Raw genomic sequence first — 23,769 nt, forward strand, 5'->3', positions numbered from 1 at the left:
GTTCGTTCTTAACCTGAATTTGTTCTTAAAGGGATACTGTAGGGGGGGGGGGGGGGGGGGAAATGAGTTGAACTTACCCGGGGCTTCTAATGGTGCCCCGCAGAAGTCCTGTGCCCGTGCAGCCAGTCACCGATGCTCCGGCCCCGCCTCTGGTTCACCTCTGGAATTTCAGACTTTAAAGTCTGAAAACCACTGCACCTGCGTTGCCGTGTCCTCGCTCCCGCTGATGTCACCAGGAGCGTACTGCGAAGGCCCAGTATGGTGCAGTGGTTTTCAGACTTTAAAGTCTGAAATTCCAGAAGTGAACCGGAGGCGGGGCCAGAGCATCGGTGAGCGGCTGCATGGGCACAGGATGTCTGTGGGGGACCATTAGAAGCCCCGGATAAGTTCAACTCATTTTCCACCGACCCCCTACAGTATCCCTTTAAGTCGGAACACTGTGCCATCTCTGTCCCCTGTACCTCCAATGGCCCCCTCTGTGTCACCTCTGCCCTCTGTACCTGCTTATACAAGTATAAAGGAATGGTCCAAGCAAAATATAAAATCAAAATCCACTTACCTGGGGCTTCCTCCAGCCCCTGGCAGCAGTCCTGTGCCCTCGCCGCAGCTACGTGGCTTCCGGTGTCCTTCGCTGCAGAAGCCGACCTTGCCAGTTTGGCCTTCGGGTCAGCTTCTTGTGCGCTCCACGGCACGGGTCACATGGTCCCGCTGACGTCATCAGGTCTGTACTGCGCCTGCGCAGTACAGACCTGATGACGTCGGCGGGACCACGTGACCTGCGCTGTGGAGAGCACAGGAAGCCGACCCGTCAAGGTCGGCTTCTGCAGCGAAGGACACCAGGAGCCACCAGAGCTGCGGCGAGGGCACAGGACTGCTGCCAGGGGCTGGAGGAAGCCCCAGGTAAGTGGATTTTGATTTTATATTAAGCTTGGATGCTTCCTTTAAAAGCCATTTTTTCTTTGAATTTTTTAACCACTTGAGGACCGCAGTGTTAAACCCCCTAAAGACCAGGCAATTTCTCACTTAACTGGCCACTGCAGTTTTAAGGCCTCGCTGCAGGGCCATCCAACTCAGCACACATGTGATTCCCCCCCCCCCCCCTCCCCTCATTTCTCCCCACCGGCAGAGCTTTCTGTTGGTGGGGTCTGACCGCCCCCAGATGGTTATTTTTTATAAATATTTATGGTTTTTATTTTTGATTAAATATACATATTTTATTATTTATTTTTTTACTACTCCCCCCATCAGCCAATCAGCGTGATCAGCTGTCATAGGCTTCCACTTATAACTAAGCATTAGACAAACCAATTTTCCTATTTACATAGCTCCTCTTTACTAATGAAGAACATTTCAAATGAACAAATAAATTTAAGACTTGATTTTATCAATTAGAACAGACCTATTAAAAAGCCATGTACTTCCATCAACTTATAACTTCCAACTTATTCTGAACAGTGGGCAGCATTGCGCTGAGTATCAGAATCATGGTCGGTACTGTATCAAGTGCTTTCAAAACTTGCACAGAGGGTCAGATTTGTGCTTCCCAGCCAGCATAATAATTTGGTAGCAAAGATCATTGGTCAGATCAGGTCATTGTTGGCCAGCTTTATAACATTTATTTCAATGTGCTCCATTGAAAGTCCAATATTATAGTGCTGGAACAAATCAGATTTAATAAAAGCAAGGAAAATAGTCTTACCTCTGGTGGCATATTTGGATACCTAATTGGTAAAAATATGTAAATGTAAACAACGATCCAATAAATTATAACAAATCAATGACAAAAACAAAAGAATGATTAAACAATCTTTGTGTATATGTAATCTTTGTTTATATGTCAGCAACAGCAGATATACTTACCGTATTCCTTTTTCTTCAAAGTGGTCAAGGACATATTTTCCTTCCCTTTCTGCCATTAAAGTGTACCAGAGACGAATAAATACAAAAGATTTATACATACCTGGGGCTTTCCCCAGCTCCCTCTGCATCGATCGCTCTCACAACCTTTTCTACTGCCTTCTCCTGGTCCCGGTAGAAACCCCGTAAATCTGCCCAGTCGGGATCACTCGGTGCAAGGCACAGAGCACTCCTAGCCATGGGGGCACTGCGCAGTGCGCCTGATTCGCCAAAGTTATGGGGCTTCTACCAAGACCAGGAGAAGGTGGAGGAAGATGATGTGGGAGTGATCGATGCAGGGGGGCTGGAGGAAGCTCCAGGTATGTATAAATCTTATGTATTTATTCGTCTCACAGATAGATGATAGGACAAAGGCTATGTCTGCACTATACTGGATTGGCAGCATTTACAGTCACAGCTGATCCTAAGTACAGTTTTAATGGATCTGCTGCGCCTGTCAATATACATTTTTTCTGTATCCACTGGTGTCTGTTGTACCATATACTTAGACAACAAACAGCAAGGGGGAACTGCTCTGTTCCCAGGAGCATTCTGTGCATGTTTGATTACAGTTCATTGTGAACAGTACATGTGCACAAAGCTTGGTGTGTGGCAGGACCACATGCGTCATTGTACCATGGCTGGGTTGGAGCTTTTTATGAGGGGAGACAGTGGCCCAACACAGGGGACCCAGAAGACACTGAAGAGCTTCAACAACTATGAGGGATGGAAGAAAGTGAATTTTTTGATCAGGTGTGATTTAATGTCATCCTTCATATAACTATTGTGCATTCTGTGCCCAATGAAATAAACCTAAACAGATACATACAAATTAATAAAGGTGTTGTGTCTGGAAAAATCTATAGCTACTCACGACACCATTAATGCGCATACTTTCCTGATTTACGTGCAATCACTGTAAAATCTACTACCAGTTAACAATTTGCAATGCACAAGGTTATGTGCATTGTACATAAGTTATTTTATTATCTACCTTTTATTACCTGGCTTGCTGTGTTTGCAAATTCGACTTCCTGTGTTAATGTCAGATGCAGACAGTAAACTGTCCATACTCCTCCCGATCCCATCATCACCCACATGATGTACGTAGTCAGGGAGGCTCTGGGATGGAGTACCAGCCAGATCAGGTGATGACTTTGAGCAGAAAAAGAATCTCCCACTGCCTGGCTGCTCTATACTTTTTGGGTCACAGGACTGACTTTTCCAAAAAATATTTCTTCGGAAAACTGCATCAAATATTAAAATGGTGTCAGTTATGGCACCACAAACCTCAGCTACCTATTAATATGAAGTATTGAAGGGTGAAGTAGCATCTGGTTTATTGTGGTACTTTTCCAAACTGTAAAGCACTGTGGGAAAATATAACTGCCATATAAGAGATAGTAATCTAAATTGAAAAGGTGAAAAAAAAGGTTGGTAACACTTACTTGGAATTTTTATCAGCTTCATGTATCCAGCTATCTGTATAATAAATGTAAAAAAAAAAAAAAGTAATATAGCTGTAGATTAAAACTTTCTAAACTGGTTCCATTCAGCACCAAATAGTCCACAAATAACAAAAGGTTTTCCAAAACTAGAATAGATACAAAAAACAAACAAGAAACTGTACAAAGGTAAAATTATATGCATCCCAATGTCTTGTACATTAGAGAACAGGGTAACATATGAAAATTAATAAAATAGTAGCAATTATTTCTTCTCAGAAGTGGAAAAATTATTGTCTCTAGGCTTCATTAGAAAATTAGAGCGGTGTACATTGACATTTCTTTTTACATTCAATCTGCATTTCCGAAGCACATAAGAGAGATCTTAAACTTCGTGTACAGATATTGAATGAAATCTTATGGAGCAGCGTTAACCGGTTTCCAAATCCATTTGATCGGTTTTGTGTTTTGAGACCAATTAAAAACATAAATGAACAATATATATCCCCCACCCAGCCGATCTGACGACAATTGATCACCCAAAGGACAGCATTTCCTAATCAATTATTTTGATTTAAAGAGTAACTGTCAGGCTGCAAAAGCTAATTTAAACCTCTATTCTCCTGTGTTAAACAGTTTAGAAGGAAGCCAAAAAGGCAATACTGAAGTTAAAAACTTTTTACTTTTGATGTGTGCTGAACAGCAAGGCTGTTATTCCCAAGCTCGTAAGGAGGACGACAGGCCGCATAACATACTGCAAAGCATTCTGGGGCTGCTTCTCCCCAGTGCACTACCTTGGGTCCTCCCCTTCATTTCCTATCACGCCCTAAGGCTGTGAGAAGTTACAGCTTCATGTTACAGCAGCCTAAACTCACAGCACTGAAAAATCGCAGGGTACAAGTTCTTAGAGTATACTGCATGAGTCCGCTATTGATGGCTAATTAATATTCACTGCACAGTAGTGTTGTCCGATCATGAACCAGATCATGAACCATTAGGATCTTTTTTGTGAGTCGAATCATCAGGAAGCAGGGAGGACATGACATCACAATTGGCTTCATAGGAGACAGACAAACATGGAACCTGCCATGAGTTGTCAGGAGCATCATTCTCTGCAAATACTATATAAAAATTCTGTGAAATCCAAACGTGGACAGTGAACTGCATATGTAATTTAAGTACAGCCAATATTTAGCTACTGATATATGTGTTTTTTTTCTCTGAGACCCTATACCTAACAGCTCCTCTTTAACAGTGAACAACAATTAATGTTTCCTTTTTTGATAAATCATCTTTAATACAATTTTTAAAAAAAAATCAAAACAAATATCTAATCTATAAGAAAACTATATAATATATGCCCAATATTTGTTACACTTCTGGAACAGGTTGTTTCTAGTAATGTCAGAACATTTCATATGCTTGTATTATGGGTCACTAAGGAGAATGAATAATTTATCTAACATGCAGTACTTATTCGTTCTGGAAAAAAATATCAAAGCTAATAGTGAATGGTCCATTAGCTGCCAGATCATTAGTTACCATGGTTGCCAGGTAAATGATCAGTGGCTTAGATTTCATCTCTTATGCTTCAGCTTCCTGGGTGATGGATAATTTGGCATGTCAGGGAATTCTGCACTCAACCTTAGTCATTGCCATTGTTAAGTGTTACATGAGGTAGGGCACAAGAAGACTGCCAGGAAAGAAGCATATGGCTAAAAGTGAACAAAGATGGCAATCTCCATATACTGCACAACATGATAAAAAGGCGCCCAGAGAATGATAAAATTAATTAAAAACAATAAAATAAAGTTTAAGGGTGGCTTACCTCAATGGAGACAAATTCATACAAAATGAACTTTAATAGCACTGGCAACGTGTTTCGTGGGTCCCTGCCCACTTCCTCAGGCCAAATAAAGTGCCTCACTGCGTAAAGAGCCAAAGTTTTGAGTGCCTATTTATACCTTTCACCGATCGCAGGTGATTCGCGATTAACGGCAATCGCAAAACATGTCACCTGCAGCATTTCTTGAGCGATCGCGGTACAGTGCTTTTCCAAGCGCTTATAGCGATTGTCGGTAATCGCGGAAGTGTACAGTGATTTTACCGTGCTAGTCACTTTTTAAGTGTGAATGGGCCCTTCATGTATTTATTTTTCAAAGAAATTGAAGTTGTATCAGATAGGAACAGCTAGTATAGAAGTTGCCATCCCTTTAATTACCCAACACACATTATGCATACAAAGGTGAGAGAGTGCTCCCCCTCCTCCCAAGCTCATGCTTTTTTTTGTTCATTTTTAATACCTGTTATGATTTCCTAATACAGTTAATACAAAGCAAAGTTATTTGAGCATGAAGTTAAAAAAAAAAAAAACAACAACAATAAAACCGCACCTCCCCCTGGTGTCCTACCTGCTAATGCTGCTCCTGGGGTCCCATTCAGAGTATTAGTGCAGTAAAGTGCTCTCCTTCCTCTATGCTGCTGTCATTTCCCAATGCCCATAGCTGGTGACCTGGTGGTGTATGTGGGTACAAACATCATCGCCGAGTCACTATGGGCACCAGGAGATGACAGAAGCACAGAGGAAGGAGCTGCTGGCTGCAGAGGTGAGTGTGAAAGTGCTTTGCTGCGCTAATACTTAGCAAGTGGCACAGCGAAGCAACAAGTCACCGGCTCTAGGTACCCCATCCCCCGCATAGAGACCATGGCACTGTCCAGCCCCCGAACCACTATAAGGCTGGTTTCACAGTGGGATGTTGCGTTTTAGGGGACGTTATGGTCGCATAACGTGCCCCTAATGCAACGCCTGGTGGTGTTGGAGCAGGACGCTACCAAGAGCCGCGTTACAAGCAGCTCTTGGTGCGCCTGCTCTGTCGGAGGCACTGCGGAGACCACGTGAGCGAAGCTCTCCGCATCACGTGGTCCCGCCAGCCAATCCGCGGCCGCTCCAGGATGTAAACACTGCAAGTTCAGTGAATAATAAGTAGCCATGTGCCTGGCTACGTAGCGGCTTCTCCCCGCCTCCTCTCCGCCCATAAAATGAAAAAAAAACCCTACTGAGCATGTGCAAACCGTCTAACGCGGCTTAGCTGCGTGTAAAGTACTGCATGCAGTACGTTATGTAGACGTGCTGCGTTGCAACGTACCGCAACGTGGGCACTGTGAACAGCCCATTGATTTTTCATTGCTGTGCGTTGGGGTGTGTTACAGGCTGCTCTAAGGTACGCCTGTAACGTCCCACTGTGAAACCAGCCTAAAAGAAAAAGTCCTGTATGATCAGTAATGTCAGTTGATTTCTGCAAAAAAATCGATCCAAATTATGATCAGGCAGCAAACGATCGCAGTAATCAAATCTACCAGGGTATGCCTCATAGTATATGGGCATCTTAACTATTACCCAAGTTGAACCTATCCAGCATTGTGAAGTTGCTTAAAAAGTTTTAACTAGCAGCATGTCTTATCTTGATCAACTATCATTTCAATTCATTTTTTTTATCTGTGCATTGCCTTAAATGTTTTAATATATTAAATGTGTGAATAAATTTATGTTCATGGGCTACGGTTTAAGACAATACAGTAGCTTGTATTTAATTCATTTTTAACGATTAGGATATTTTCATTCTATTCGTATAAATATAAAATAAGGTGTGAAAAAAATGAAAGATTAAATCTAAGAGTTGACAAAATAAAATAGAGCTCCGTTAATTTCACTGGATTATCTATAATGCTGTTAAGGTTAATCCATGAAAAACCTATTTCAATAAAAATAAAGTTGAAAAAAAAAGAAATTTCACTGGATTGAACATTCAATAAGAAATTGGAAATTATAAATTCATAACACAGTTTCTAAGTGTCTCAGATCTTTTCTTGTCCTTTAAAACTAGCATACTAAGGACCTTTTTCTACCACTTGCATTTCAGAACCGTTTCTGGAGAACATGCAATTTTCCGATTGCATGGACAAGCATATTGCGATGCTTCCATTGCCCTTATTGATTTGCAATACCATTCTGGTATAATTTAATGGGACTTTTCCATCACACCATAATCAGATCAAAAGTGCAGAGCAAGAGAGATGTTGAACATCAAATTTTGGGTCCGCGAACAGTGAACTTCCGCAAATGTTTGCAAACATGTGAACTGCCATAGACTTCAATGGGAAAGCGAATTTTAAAACCTACAGGGACTGTTTCTGACCACAAAAGTGATGGAAATGTTTCAAGGGGTCGAACACCTGGACTGTGGCATGTTGGAGGGGAATTCATGCCAAAAGTCCCACCAAAAATTACAGAGTTGTCGCAGAGTCGGGTTTTATTCCCTAAAGGACAGAAATAACAGTACATTCCTACAAATAATGCACTGGAGTGGTACTGTGCCTGCAACTTAATGTGGCCACAATAACAGTAGTGTACACAGCTATGTGTGTCAGTGGGTTGTGGAGTGTCACACACAAAATAAAATAAAAAAAAACAGGAGACTGATGAACTAGCCCTCAAAAGGGCTATTTGGGGTGCGTTCAGCAAGTAGTCAGTGAAGAACAAGAACACAGGCCTAGCTAATGCTTTCCCTACCTATCTGCAACAAGTATGACCCTACTCTCACTAACAGAAGCCAACAGAGAATTAATCCAATATGTCCGCAACTGCTTTTTAATAGGGGGTGAGGGGTCCAGGAGGGGGTGCTAGCTGATTGGCTGCCATGTGTCTGCTGACTGTGAGGTAAGGGGTCAAAGTTTGGCTCCATGATGATGTATGGGGCGGGTTTAACACACCATACGTTTGCAGAGACCACGAACAGCGGAAATTCGCCTGGCACTGTCCGCCTGCTAACAGTTCGGGCCATCTCTACTGTACAAAGCAAGTACAGAGAGAAAATTATTGTGCTTTCTACCCCATGTAGTTGTATTTGGTAGTGGAAAAAGGCCCTTATGGCACATAAATGTGCACTATTACGGTCGCTTGTAGGAATCAGGGCTCAAAAATTACTTGGGTCTATAATAAAAAAAAAAAAAAAAAAAAAAAAAAAAAAAATCAAGAAATTCTCCTACATCATAAAATGTTCATAAAAAAAATAAAAAATAAAAAAAAACAATCCCTACCAATTGACTTGTATCAAAAAAAAGCCAGAAAATGTTCTCAATTTCTAGCTCAAATTATGTTTTTTTCTGTACCACTGACCAACTATCTGTGGCCTCTGATAAAGCAAGAGAGACACACAATACAGCATGGTTCACAGGGCGTTTGTCTGCTTTACTGAGGATGCAATAAAGAAGTGATTCACAATTGGAATTGGTCTGGTGCCCAGATCTAAACCTTGTCATACAAATGGTTTGGTTTACAGGATGCCTCCTGTAGACCAAACAATGTGTATGACAAGGTTAAAGGCATGCTCAACAAAAGTACACATGCTCAAGAAAAGTCTTTTAAAGAGACACTGAAGCGAGACTAAATCTCGCTTCAGGTCTTATATATAGCAGGGGCACGTGTGCCCCTGCTAAAATGCCGCTATCCCGCGGCTTAACGGGGGTCCCTTCACCCCCAACCCACCCCCCGCAAACCTTGGTCGCAGACTTGGTCGCTTTTCCCCTCTTCCTGGAGGCAGGGCTAACGGCTGCAGCCCTGCCTCCCAGCGCGTCTATCAGACGCGCATCGCCGCCTCTCCCCCGCCCCTCTCAGTGAAGGAAGACTGAGAGGGGCGGGGGAGAGGCGGAGATACGCGTCTGACAGACGCGCATGGGGCAGGGCTGCGGCGGTTAGCCCTGCCCCAACCAGGAAGCGCTCCCCCGCTGCACGGAGGGGGTTTGGGGGGACAGGGACCCCCGTTAAGCCGCGCTATAGCGGCGTTTTAGCAGGGGCACGCATGCCCCTGCTAGCTATGAGGTCTGAAGCGAGATCTATTCTCGCTTCAGACTCTCTTTAAATGCACGATTATCAAACAACTTGAAAAAGTTGGAGAACTTTTGTCAAGTAAAAGACGTGCAAACGACAAGGCGTTATCACTGATGTGTATGAGCCGTGAGATCTGGGCACCAGACCAATCCCAATAGTCTCTGCCATTAACCGTTTTCCCTCAGTTACTGTCCAGTCATGACTTTAGTGCAGACTGCACTGCTCCTTGACTTGTTGGGCTCAAAAATCCTATACCATATATTTTCCATAAAAATTATTCAGAAAAATCAGCTACTCCCAATAAACATATTGATAAAACCAGAAAATTAAATAAAAAATTGGCTCAAATTAAAATGTAAAAAAGAAAAGTTCATTTTTTTTCTGTACAACCGTTTTATTGCTGTGAAATCAAATCTTTTTATTGTAGTGTTTGGCCACCATTAGGCCTGGAACCCACTACAAAACGCAATCGCAAGCATTTTTAATGAACTGTTTGTAAGCGGTTTCATAAGCAATTGCTGCCGATTTTGGTAGAGTTTTAAAAAACTAACAGTTTTTTGCCAGCGATTGTGTAGTGATTAGTGTTTTTAAATCGGATTGGTCCTTACAAGTAATTTTATTTTACAGTGTGCAGTAATGTAAAAACGTTAGCAAAATCGCTCTGTGTAGGTTTTGATGAGCGATTATGCCAGGGTTTATATACTTTACATTGCAGAAACGCTACCGCTAATCGCTAAGCATGCTGCATGTCCTGCGTTTGCGATTTTGGTAATCGCTCCAGTGGAGTTTGGCCCATCCATTAACCTTAGTTGAGCGTTTAGGGAAATCGCTAGCGTTTTGAATCGCTCCCTAAACACTCACAAAATTACTCTAGTGGGTTTGAACCCTTTGTCCTCATGCAGCCCTGGAATGAAGAATGGGTATTTTCATACTTTGTTCCACAGCACCAACCCCCTAACCATGAATTTAGGAATTACTGTAGCTAGCAGCAACAAATATTTATATATGAAAGGCTCTGAATTTGGTAAAATGTTCATATTTGCTATTTTACACCAAGGAGAAGTACTTTGTAAGGTATTTTATTTTTTTTTCCCTTGCAGCAGATAATGGTATGGCTTATAACAAATGCGTGTGCATCAGTAAAAAAAAAAAAAGTTTACCACAAGAAATGTTGAAAAGACGTGGCATATGCAAATCATAGTACCGCTATAAGAGAGTCAAACACAAATTATTGTTTTATATTTGCATCGAGTCACGCGACATTCAGTTTTGGGCGATAGAGACCAGCAGACTGCTTCTTCTGTAAATGCCATCAGCAACGTTTTGCAGAAGCTGAACTTTCGAAAAATTAAGAAGCGATGCCTCAAAGACGTCAGCGAGTTGTATACAAGCGGTTAACCTGTATAGCAGTAGTTAACAGCTAGTGAACAAAACCATATCCTGGAGCTGTGTGATTTGAATTTGTCAATGCATACATGCAATTGCAATTTGTGACATGATGGATGCAGAAACATCAGGGATCACACTGAAGAGGGTGTGCATCGAACATGCGCATGACCGAGCATATTCACTGGAAAGATTCGCCGAACGGCTCATCGAGACCCATTTGCAACGGCAAGTGACATCTACACATGGCAGCCAGTCACTGGGGTTCCCCGGACAAAGGACTGCATGTCTGGCGTGATGTCACCATCACCGCAACTGGACCACTAAATGGCATCAGGTATTTATGGATGAAAGTTACTGATAACGATTTAAAAAGTAAATCGCGCTTGCAGTCCAATTACTGGACTGACCTTTTGGAGGTTATTTGGTGGTATATAAGACTTTTTCGATAAGTAAATTTCACTCGCAGTCTGATCATGAACAAAGGATGCAGTCTTATATACCACCAAATAAATTCCAAAAGGTCAGTCCAAAGTTCTTTAAATGAACGTGAACCTAAAGTGTTTAAAAAAAAAAAAAAGCACATTTAACTTACCTGGGCCTTCTACCAGGCCCTGCAGCTGTCCTGTGCCAGCTCCGTGTAAAACCGATCCTCCGTCCCCTGCCACGGCTCAGTGTCGTTTGTATCGACTGATCAGTTGGCAGGCCACTGCGCCTGCACAGCCCTGTCTGTGCACGTCCTCGTTCATGCTCCCATAGGCGACGGCATCCTGGGGCCAGTAGAAGACCCACGTAAGTTAAAGTTGCTGAGTTGTTTTTTTTTTTTGGGGGGGGGGGGGGTTTGCTCTTTAGGTTCCCTTTAAGGTTTACACTAATGATACAATCTTGATTTATACAATCTTACCAAATCTATGAAATAGAAAGGTTAGCAAAGTGAATATACTTTGAATTGATACTTTAGGTAGTCCCTCATATTATAGAAAAGTGGTAAGATTGTGCAGTCAAAATTGTATATTTAGTGGGCAACTTTAGAGAAATTTGCTTATGTTCTTTCTACTCCTAAAGATGGCTTCTGTATTCAAGTGGGTGAAGGGTCTGAATGAGCTTGCTGAGTGATGGGAATATTTAAGTAAAGAGCAATACCAGGGTGACACACCTACAATGGTGGGATAACATGGCATTCGTTTATTTATTGTATTTATAAAGCGCCAACATATTACGCAGCGCTAGTTATGAGGGCACTGACATAGTTCTACTTGTTTTCTTGAATGACATACAATACTTTAATCTACACATTTTTCTATTTATAAAGATCAAAAATTAGGGAGTCAATTTATAATCTAGATCAACTATATTTTGAGCAAATCAAGAACTTCTAAAAAGGTGCACAGTTAATATGAAGGTAACACACACTTCAAGCCTGCATACCATAGATCAGGGTGTCCATACTTTTTAGGCCAAGGGCCATGTCAGCATTCTTTAGAGTATAAGGGGGCCGAACTAGCAAAGTTAAGCACAATTTCTGCAAATTGCCATTAGGTACACTATGACTAACATTTTGTTAAAACAACTACACGGGAAATAACCCATATACCGTGTGCAGTTAGCACAGTAGCAGATGCTAGATTTTAAGCCTCTGGCAAGGTCCTTCCTTCCCTAGTGTAATCTACAGTGTGCTCCTTTCCTATGACAGCCTGTATTAGTATTATTGATTTATAAAGCACCAACATATTCCGTGGCGCTGTACAAAGTAAGAAACAAACATGGGGTACTAATTGCATTACTGGGCCTACCTAACCAGCCCATATCGCATGATCATTTTATACAATTTGCCTTGTATAACTTTGTTCTATGTTGTATAACCTTGTTATGTCTCTCATCCTTGTATCATTGTATATATGTATTGTCCAGCGCTGCGTAATATGTTGGTGCTTTATAAATACAATAATAAAAATAATAATAATAATAATAATAAAGTGATTGTTACTGCTGCTGACCACTGCATGCGGCACCGCAGCTACAGCATGCAGGCCACATGGAATTAACTGTAGAGAGCTTTGGGTGCCAACAAAAATGGCTCAGCGTGCTGCATTTGGCCCCCGGACCAGACATTGGACATGACTGCCCTACATGGTAAGCTCGCTCTCTTCCTTTTGTGTCTTGTAAAATGCTGTATGTTTTGTTGATCGCCACAAAATTCTCATAACTTATTATATTGTCTACCACTTCTATATTATGTACCAAGTCTGTATTGTCATGTATAGCAATGTCTGTATACTATGTAACTGTATGTTTCTTCCATTGTACAGCACTGGAAGATTATGGCACAATATAAACAAACCGTGATGTGTGTGATAACGTGGTATTATTTATGTTCTAATAAAGCTCAGTTACGATAATCTTAAGAAAAATGTGGTCTGCAAGTCCTCTCCTGTCATTTAACATTCTTACTTTTGCAACAGATAGCATTGGGAAAAGTCATAAGCCAGGCTTTCCTTGGCACTGTTTTACTGAGGAAGTTTAAGTTTTGAATGGAAAAAATGTATTTTAGATTTGTAAGATAAAATGAAAATAGGTACATCAATGTGTGCAAAATGTGTTTAAATTAGGAGTTAAATTAAGTCTAGACAAACATAAAAATAGTCCTACATTTTTGTTAGGTAATCTGATCTTTAGCGTGATTGACCATACACGCTGAATCTTATAAAGTCTCCTGTTACAGCAATCAAGCAAAGTGTCATGATACAGTGTTTAGGTAATTGTGAAGCATGTTCAAACTGCAGGTACTTCGCATACATTTAATTTTAGATGACCAGTTATCGATGGCCTGGCTACGTTACCATTCTAAATTATTTAAATAGACCATTTCAAACACAAAAATGTATTTTACTAGACAAGGGTGACTATACAAAGACCACGGATCATATACTGGCCTTCGGGGCCAATAGGATTTACGGTAATTTTGGTGCAGAGATATTAGCATCCTTTACCCCAAGCCCCCTAAATGATATGACATGATATGACATTAAGCTCCAAGTCTATGTACATATTTTAATTAGATCACAGTAAGAGATCATTTTATTGCTTTATAAACAACTATGTTCGATTCAATCATTCAAGAACTTAATGGCATTGGAGTGAGTAACTGCGAGTTTTGTTCTGTACAATACATCGGTAGCTATTGCTTAGATGCAATAGAAAAAAAAATAATAAATGTGTACAACCAGAAATTCACCAAACTATCCACCCTCCCTGGAGTTTCCCCATATCCAAACTTAACCCTGTATGTACCAGCAGTCTCTGGCCCCTTAAAGGACAGGAGCGAGTTAAAAAACAAAACCAGGACTCTACTCACAGCTTCGGTGTCAGAGGATGCCCTCAGTTGCAGATGCCAACCTCGCCATTACTTCTGTGCCTGCACCAAATGCTCCAGGCCACATGAGCGCGATCACGATTGGCGTGTTTGTGAGGGGCGCGTTCGCAGAAAATGCCAACCTGGTGAGGTCGGCATCAGCAACAGCGTGGATCCTGGGTCACTGGAGCTGCGACAAGGGACAGAAAGGCTACTAGGGCTGGAGGAAACTCCAGGCAAGAAGATCCTTTTTTTTTTTTTTTTTTTTTTTAACTCACACCTGTTCTTTAAGGACTAGAGATTGCTGGTACCACAAAATGGTGCTTACCGACAAATTGCTGCACATACCCGCCGCTCTCCCACTGCTGCAGGCTCCTCTCTCTGCCATCACTATGACGGCAGAGCTCTGCGAGCCGGTCAGGAGCCGCTTCCCCGGGTAAATATCGATTTTTCATATGTCGTCAGCTCTGGTACACTTTAAAGCCCTATTTTATAAGAAAACTTCCATACAAACCTTAACTTTCCATCCAGCCATAACCTTAAACTTTTAATAGGATACCTTACATCAAGATCCATGGCCTAACAATTTCACACTGATCTTCCTGTAACCCGATTTACCTTACTATCCCCTGAAAGTAGTAAAACCTGCCAAATGAACGAGAGGGCTGGTTTTCTGATTCTGGGACCATTTGGCACAGAGACACACTGCGAAGCGAGCATCAAGACATGTAAACTCACTACTGTAGAAGGCAATAACAAAGGTTTCAGGCTGCCTGGAGCTTCAAGTAGCAAAATAGCTATACCTGTACACAGGTGTAGGTTCTGTTCATCTGTTGAGTCACAACGGCTTTCAGGATAGGCAGATTTTCACTACCCATCTTTCATTTTGACAAATAGTTGTCCATGCACACTTTTTAACATTAACGACATTCAATATATGTTTTATCCAGCACTCCATCAGGAAAAAGGGGCTAAAAAACAACACATTTTGTCTGTAGCCAGAACAACTCCATGCAAAATAAATTACAAAAATGACAACTCAAAAATGGATCTTGGACTCTATCTAAAACAATATTTTACTCATCAAATGCTGACAACAGATTTCAACAAGACACCCAATTTACAATTAAATTTGCAAACTATTCAACAGTGCTTAATCTCTTGGCACTTGAATCATTTATCTGTTCACTGTTCATGTTTACCAAATAAAGATCAAATAGGATACATATGGAAAGACTGAATCCAAATACAGTAACAGGTGCACAACACCAAGTGCTTGATGCAAGTGTGTTCGCAGCCACGCGTTTCTTCTGCAATTAACATTTATATTTAGCTGGCATCATATTGATGATGATTCAGTGAGCCCCACTAAAACTGCTGGATGCAACTCTTTATATTATAAACAAATGACTTGTATTATAAACTCTACAGACTGTATTTGTAGTCAATACACTCAACAGCACACCACAGAAGTAGGATGGTCCATGTCTGACATAAGTACAGTTGCAGCCACTATGTCAACATGACCAAGTGTTATAGAATTGTTGCATCTATGTTTTGCTATTATGGCATTTGATTCACTGATGTTGTCATGGTTTTGCACCTGTTATTTGGACTTAGTGCTTGGCATCTTGCTCATATTTGGTTGTTCTCTGTTCTTGTATTGACAAAACAAGATCAAGTGAAATGCATTTGGACAGACTGTTACATAGTTTGCACAATGGATATAAGTTAGCAATAACGTCTGCCATCATTACATGCTACAATTAGATTTTATTCATTTTAAATGTAAATTGGGTGTGTCACTGAAAGCAGTTTATGTCAGTAATTGATTAATAAAAAAAAATATTGTTTTAGGTGTCCTGGAAACATTTGTGGATGTAAATACAATATATATTAGTACCTGATGATTATCTTCCTCCTGATTTAATAGGCTGTTATTGATTTAATCATACATTAAAGAGGATGGCGCTCAAAAGCAGTCTTCACAAAAATTAAACGGTAAGAAAAATAAAGAGGTATAGTCCAATATGTTGGTTAAAACTAGTAAGTCCTCTCAGCATAAATCTAGACAGTCTTCTTCACATATGTCTGTTCCAGCCCACAGACTTCAGTTTCTTCACTGATCACTCCTATCAGACAGAGAAGCCACCACCTCACCCTTTGTGAGTGACTCAACGACTCCTAAGACCATCAGTCAGGTCTAGAAGCGCATTGGGACCATTCACCCTCTCGATCAACAGATATGGTGTCTCCTCTTCCTTAATATTACACGTCCCCAATCAGCATGTACCTCAATAAAAACGCTTCATATAGTGTAAAACCTGCTATCATTTATTATAAAATATACTTAAAATACACTCACATTTCCCATGGAGTATAAAGCGCTTAGAGTAATTTGGGCACGGGCTCTCCCCCGCTATTGCCGCCAAGCTGTGTAGTGACTGGTGTGGAACGTCGCTGCTCGTCTCCATCCGTCAGTTGCACACTTTTCCACCTACGCCAGGCCGCAGGGGTGATTCCAGGCACGCTGCCCGTCTCGTCCTCTCTTCCGCATCTAAGCCCCACCCTACCAGTTTTGTCAATCGTGACTCATCAGGGGCCGCACCAGTCACTACACAGCCTGGCGGCAATAGCGGGGGAGAGCCGTGCCAAAATTACTCTAAGCGCTTTATACTCCATGGGAAATGTGAGTGTATTTTAAGTATATTTTATAATAAATGATAGCAGGTTTTACAATATATGAAGCGTTTTTATTGAGGTACATGCTGATTGGGGACGTGTAATATTGAGGAAAAGGAGAATTCATATCTGTTGATCGAGAGGTTTGGGACGACCCGTGAATGGTCTCAATGCGCTGCTAGACCATCCTCTTTAATGTATGATTTTGACTGATATATAGAGGAGGCGAACAAGTGGTTTTTACATATTATAATTAATTGGTACCAGGGCAGGTCGGCTGTGAGCGCCATCCTCTGTTGATAATAGTTATTGATTTAAAGGACAGTAGAGTATCTCCCATTTTTTATACAAATAAAAAAAAAACCTCTGGAAAGAAGCAGTGATATTACCCTCCTCATGACGTCTTATTCTGGTCTACATTGCTGCTCTTAGTTTCAAACACTTTTTTTTTAGATTTTGTAGTGCAGAATACTGTATGCTGCACAGTATAGCAAGAACAGGGTAACAGATGAAAGTAAAGAATCTTTGAGGCCAACATGGGTAGATGATGTAGATGATGTAGCACAAAACAGGGTCTACTGAAATTTTAGATGTGTTAATAATCTGAACTAGACCTTAGATCTTCCGACTCCATGTAGGTGTGGCAACGTTCTCGTATTAACCTTTTAACTGCTGCTTTTTTTGTTTTGTTTTAAATGTGCGCTGTGGTACCACTTAATTCTTTGCTTACCCCAGCTTACTACAGAGCGGCGCAGGAAGCACTTGATATTTACCTTTTCCAGATGCATGGTCAGCTCTGCTCTTGCAGAATCGACTCTTCTCTTACACCACCAAGCGGTGCTGTCATGCTGACATTCTCTGGGTCCCAATTACATAATACATGTGATATGGACCCCAAGGATGATGTCAGTGTTACAGCGCCGATCCATCATGGAAGAGGAGAGCCAACCCTGCGCCGATCAGGTAAATATCAAGTGCTTACTGCACGGTCTGCATTGGGGGTTTAGAGAGGCAGCCTGAAAATAGTTGGCTGAAGCAGCGCTGCCCAGAGTTATCTAAAACAAGATAACTTGGGAGGGGCAGTTAAAGTTAATGTAAGCATTAACAAAGAAGCTGCACTATGGAGTGGCTGTCAGTGGGAGGGGTGGGGGGAGGATGGGCTCAGGCAGTGGGCAGAAGGTGGTGTTGTTGCTAAAGATCTGGAATGTAAGTATATTGTTGAATCTAACCATAAATCAAAATACTAAGGCGTTATAATAGGTCGTGTGAGGTTTTATGATCTTATGACTCTTGTACATCCGTACTCTCAATAACACCTCTATATTTGATATATGATACAGATAAATGTAATGTTGGATGTATATTTTGTACTCCTTTGGATTGCTCAGTGGTAGTTTTTGAAGTTGTCTTATGTTTTATTGAAAATCAATAAAAATTCTCTATTGGAAAAAAAAACAAAAAAACCAATCTGGAGTGGGGACAGCTGCACACGTTAGATTCTCGGCTGAGAAGGTCCCGAAGGAGTATCATTTAGCATCCATACCTAGCTTAATCTTCCATAGGATTTCTGTAACCTCCTTAGCGGTAACCTAGAGTCAGGCTTGGGCCAGAGATCCGCAGGTCAGAGCAGTAACCCTGAGTCTGACTTGGAGAAGCTACTGGAAAGTTATGTGCAGAGCCTGCACACAGCGGGCGTTTGTAGCTCACCTGCCCCTGGCTCGGGGTGGAAAGAAAAGCCAGGAGTGGTAATCCTGACAATGGCTCAGGGTAGTTGCTGGGAGTTATGGGTATGCAGGGGCAGTAAGAACTCAACTCACCCGGGATCCAGACACTGGCAGCCATTCTTCTTCCGGTCAACGGAGGCTCTTGATCCCGCTGGACGGCGATCTCACTATAGGGGTAGAGCACCATCCAGTGGAAGGAGGGTGATTTGCAGTGCTGGATTCAGGGGAGGTAAGTGAAGTGAGGGCTCCGGATCCTATAGAGCCTTCCCCCGATGCTCTTTCTGTGGCCTCATTCCAGCGCTATTCCCCAGGTGAAATTGATCAACCTATAGGTTGAACATGCCTTCAACCTCACACCCTTCTTTGGGAGCACTCAGGGAAGCGAGCGCTTCCGAAGCCTTCCGAGAAGTCCTGGAAGAGCCAATTTTGAACAGGTCTCAGCAGGGGAAGGAGGAGATGGATAAAGGACAGGGCCTTCCTGCTTCTTAGGTATCCAAGTCTTTTTTTTTCAGGTCACTTTGGAGTTGCTTTATGATAAGCTAATGTAGCAAATCGGCCCAAAATTTGCTTCTTTGTATGAGGCTATTTGCCAATGACAACTTGACCTAACCGGAATATCTATCTAAGAAAGAAAAGGAGAGGAATGGAGAAGAGAGAACAATATGAGGATGTGTAGGAGACAGTGGAGGGAGATTATTCTACTTTCCAATATCCTTTAAATGAAATGAGTTATGGCTTCAGACCACATGACATCTTTGTTCTTGCAGGAAAATAGGTGCAACCACACTCGAATTGTGGCATGGTATCCATGGTTAGCTTTTTTTCTTAAGTAATAACCCAACCTAGTAATTTTCTAACCAGGTCTAAATTCAAGAAGAGGATTTTCCAGGAGTATACTGTAGATTGCTTGAATGCCAAGAAAATATAAGAACTTTGAGCAGACATTTTGAACACTGTTCTGTGTTTTGTTCTGTAGGTTTTTTTTCTTGTTTTGCAAAGTAGTCCCACTCCAGTGGATTTCCTGATCTTGCTTCTTAAAGCCTTGTATAAAACAGTTGCTGTACTCTTATTTACTAACTTTTTTTCCCCTTCAGACGTGTTCACCATACATGAATGTATGATCCTTTAGCATTGTAACCCCGAAAGCAATCAGTGCTGTAGCCAAGAACACATTGTGTAGCTCTGCCCAGTGTTGTTAAACACCCCCGCATTAAGTGTTTAGTTCGTTGGTAGCCTTGTCAATCAAAGCTTCCCCCACCAACATCCATTACCATTTTACATAGTACTGGACAGGACAGGCCTGGCAACCATCTTTGAAGAGAGCAGTTCTGGTTTTTCACCAAGGTGACAGAGGCAGAAAGTGAGATTGGATCCAGAGAAGAATAATTGGAGCACTGGGGACTGGAGAGAGACTTCTAGGCAAAATAATTATTGCCCTTCCTCACCAAAAATTTAGTTTTACAGGACTTTCTGGAGTTTCACTTTAATGAAAAGGTATCCTCAATTCCACAGCACAAAGTTTATGAAAAACCCTCTAATAGGAAAACAGCAATAAAAGCAACACAAAATGTTCAATTCCTTCTCTGCTCCATAAAGGAAATGATGCAGTGGTTCCAGCATAAGACACCAATTATTAGTACATCCTAAAAATGCTAGCTATACACTAAAACAGAGGGTAAACGATCTATATCTACTTGATACAGATATCTTAAGGTGGCTAGCAGGTAATCCAAGTACCCACTGCAAGACTGAATCGCTGGAAACTGCCCATGAACAAAGTTTCCACAAACCTTACACTTAAAGTGGACCCAAATTAAAAATACAATATTTCAGAAATAAAATCTATTTTCTAAATAATAATAATAATAAATAGCAGCCTTTTTTTCAGCTGCATGATGACAAATATAAAATATTTTACATTTATTGGAGGAACCCCTCCCTTTCATATTGTCGGGACAGAATCCGGCAGACTGGTGGAGTAGGAGGTGTCCGGCAAAGGAGGAATTGCTAATGGCTGCCACCTGTATAACCCTACTTATGAAAAGAGAAGGGTGAAAAGCATGCACTGAAATGCTCATAGGCTTGAAGGAGTGTTTATTTATCTTTGTATGTGTTAGAGTGGTGCAACTAAATATTTTGAATTAAAAAAAAAAAAGGTTTGGTTTGGGTCCGCTTTAAGATCTGTAGCGATGGGATGTGGACAACAGCAATACACCACAAGAAGATTGCCGAGTATAGTATTGTTAAACGAGAGAGGATTAAAGATCTGAAAAGCTTTCTGTAAAGCTTTCTGGATGTTGAATCATCAGATTTGATCTGTCGTGTCTTTGAAAATGCTCGAGCAACGTCGTACATCGGCTGTCTGTAACCGCCGTTTACAGCTTTTTCTTAAAAGATAGTCACACGATGTAGGTTGGAACAATCTTTCATCTGTCATTCTGAGATTAAATATTGCTGTGGGTATGGACTGCTACACCACTCTATATATTCGATAAGATCTCAGTAGAGATCAGATTTAATATTCATCACCTTGCTACCACAGTCATTCCAGATTTACAAAGTTAATGCAGCAGTCAGTCGTGTACCCCTGAGGCCTGCAGCCCCTGCCCACTTGATTAGATAAGAAATCGCTTTTTCTTATCAATGTCAATTGTCCGCCTCGATTGACTGCTAAAACAATTTGATATGGATCAACAGGGCCTTCATTATTAATAGGCCTTTATCAGATTCAATGTTTTTCATAAATTCCAACATTTAATCTGTTAAAATTGTATAGTGTATGCCTAATATGTTGGACTTATTTAAATCATTCCATTAGCTTTTTGCAGCATTCAACGTTTTAGATATTCTTAACAAACCTTTTTCTTTATTCAGTTCTGCCAGTGAAACATATTCAATCTAAAAACAAAACAAAGACTAAAGTTAAACTTCTGGAACAAAATAAGCAGAGAAAAAGCACATTTTGCATACTACATTTTTAAAGTGTGATTATACTACCAAAACTAAAATTTCATTAGCTACCCTTACATACAAGAACATTTGAAAGCATTCCCTGTGTGTAAAACATTTACTTTCACTGCACAGAGCAGTACAAATTTTCTTATCTCTGGCTAATCAGCAAATGTAATCATTGCCATCCAAGAGACACTCTCTATGTCTTGAGTGTGCTCTCTACCTCTGCTGGACAGACATATCATCCTCGCAACAGCTAATTCACTTCAGTAGAATCGAAACCAGCAGAGTGAAGAGTCAAGCAGAAAGATTCTTGCTGGCAACGATTACATTTACAGATTAGCCAAAGATAAGCAAGCCAATAGTACTCTCTGCAGTAGAAAAAAGTTTTTACACACAGGGAATGCTTTCAAAATGTTCTTTTATATGCCTAAGAGCAGTTACTGAAATTTTAGTTTTCAGGGTATAATCCCACTTTAAAACCCAGAACTATAATAAATGATATCATTACAGCAATAAAACACACTACAATGACAACTTTTGGAATGGTCTGCATTGCCCACAACATGTCTCTCACCTGGGGAAACCTAGCATTCAAATAAGATAGAAATCTGACAAATTGGCATGTTATGATTCAACCATTCATACGTGAATAACTATCATCCTATATTGTTTTGCAGTTACATATCAAATGTGTATGCTGCTTCTGATACCTGCCATGCAACTATAATCAAATACTAATTGCAGCATCTTTGGGCAGGCAGAACAAATATACTGATACAGTCTTCATAACAATGGCATGACTGAGCAGCCAGGAAATTGGAATGCAACTTATTCCAGATATACAAATGTCAAAGCTTAACTGGAAGATGATTATCCCGTTGTTACTAAGGCTGATTGACAAATAGATCAACCATTGTGCTGATCATATCTAAAAAGCATTGTTCACAAAGCACAAACGTGACCTAAAACACTTGTAGTGGTTGCTATATCAAATCAGTTTAAACTCTGGGATGCAACTCTGTTAAAAGTGAGGAGTACAAGAAAGGTTTGTACACAAGAAAAGGATCTACATATTATTTGATAGTTTCTACTGATACTAATGTACAATTTGTCTATGCAATAAAATAAATATTACTGTTTCTAAACCGTTTATTCACTGTCAACATTTTAACATGTAGTTACAACATCACCAGATCTGTATGAACAAGACTTACCTGAAGATCGTGAGTTCCTTCTGCACGCTCTATTTCTCTAGCAAAGTCCTTGACCAATGTACTAACTTTGGTTTTGTTTTTTGAACGTCTTATGCTCTGCAGCTCAGTAAAATAATACATTTCCTGAAATAAAACCAGTTGCAGTTGACATTATACAGAACAATTTAGAAAGTAGAATTATAAAATTACAGTTTTACCAAAGTTGTATGAAGTGTGCACTGGCAGCAAGACATCCTTAAACTGTAGATGACACACAGGAGAATCAACACGCAACTGCAGTTTAATACCAGTAACTGTGAGACTGTGACCATAAGGTTTGTATAACTTCTTCACTTATTCCCTGCTCAGGTCGAAACACTTCTGCAGTCTCTGGGTAATCACAAGTACAGTGAGAGATTTTGGGGAAACCAACTACCCCCATCTGTAAGCCATACCCTTGTACTCACTTGGGCAAAAAGTTGGTGACAGGGATCAAACAACAGTACCCGAGGCTATGTCACTGGCCATTATGCCTTCAAGCCTCCCCAGCCCCCGGTGGCAAAGTAGAACTTACAAGGCACACAATATCCCGGCACTGTAAACTGGTAACACAGGTTAATGGAGACTAACAGGCCCCAGAGAAGCATGAGACATCTTATTTACACCTGCAGGGCAACCAGCCAGGCCACGTCGGCGTCCAAGGACTGGAGAAAAAAATAAATAAAATAAAAAAATAAAAAAAAAATCAAAAAAAAAAATCGGGGTGTGCGCTCCGTCTTGCACCCTCAGACAGATGGGGACAGCATGACATATAGCATACCTTTGGCCCCAATTGGGCTCTTACCATTTCAAAGGTTTTGCATCGTTTCTGAATATCCAGAGAGCAATCCAGGAAGAACATAAGCCATGTGTTCTCGTAGCAGACATCTTGTAGTTTCTTTGCTTCTCGAAGAATGGCTCCCTGTTCTCGTCATTGAGCAGCTTGAGGGTAAATGGATGTGGGGGAGACCCAGAAGGTGGAGGCCTGATGCCATTCCCACACTTTGTACTGGGTTCCAAGACTACGGAAGGAAGTGACCACAGTCTGGAAGCCTCAGACTGCAACGTCATTGTGCGCATCGAAAGAGGGAAGCACCAGGAAAAGAGGAAGTCATGGAAAGCCCCTGCAGATGTGTGAGAAATTTTCAATGTTCACCGAAAATCACAATCACAAACCTACTGCAATGTGATTTTTGTATTTTACGCCACG

At 41.1% G+C, this 23,769-nt stretch overlaps 1 protein-coding gene across 5 annotated transcripts in view; it reads right to left on the reverse strand.

Annotated features, from left to right (window-relative positions):
- The window catches only part of LOC137518575 (uncharacterized), a 76,504-nt gene that overhangs the window by 21,732 nt on the left and 31,003 nt on the right, over positions 1 to 23,769 (reverse strand). For all 5 annotated transcript variants that reach the window (XM_068236635.1, XM_068236633.1, XM_068236632.1 and 2 more), the window contains exons 6-9: positions 22,542 to 22,664; positions 21,231 to 21,270; positions 3,345 to 3,378; positions 1,700 to 1,721 (exon numbers count right to left, since the gene is read on the reverse strand). In XM_068236635.1, the coding sequence (XP_068092736.1) occupies positions 1,700 to 1,721; positions 3,345 to 3,378; positions 21,231 to 21,270; positions 22,542 to 22,664 (219 nt within the window). The remainder of the gene's footprint in view (positions 1 to 1,699; positions 1,722 to 3,344; positions 3,379 to 21,230; positions 21,271 to 22,541; positions 22,665 to 23,769) is intronic.

This window comes from Hyperolius riggenbachi, chromosome 5 (genome assembly GCF_040937935.1).
Source record: "Hyperolius riggenbachi isolate aHypRig1 chromosome 5, aHypRig1.pri, whole genome shotgun sequence".
NCBI classification, from domain to species: Eukaryota; Metazoa; Chordata; class Amphibia; order Anura; family Hyperoliidae; genus Hyperolius; species Hyperolius riggenbachi.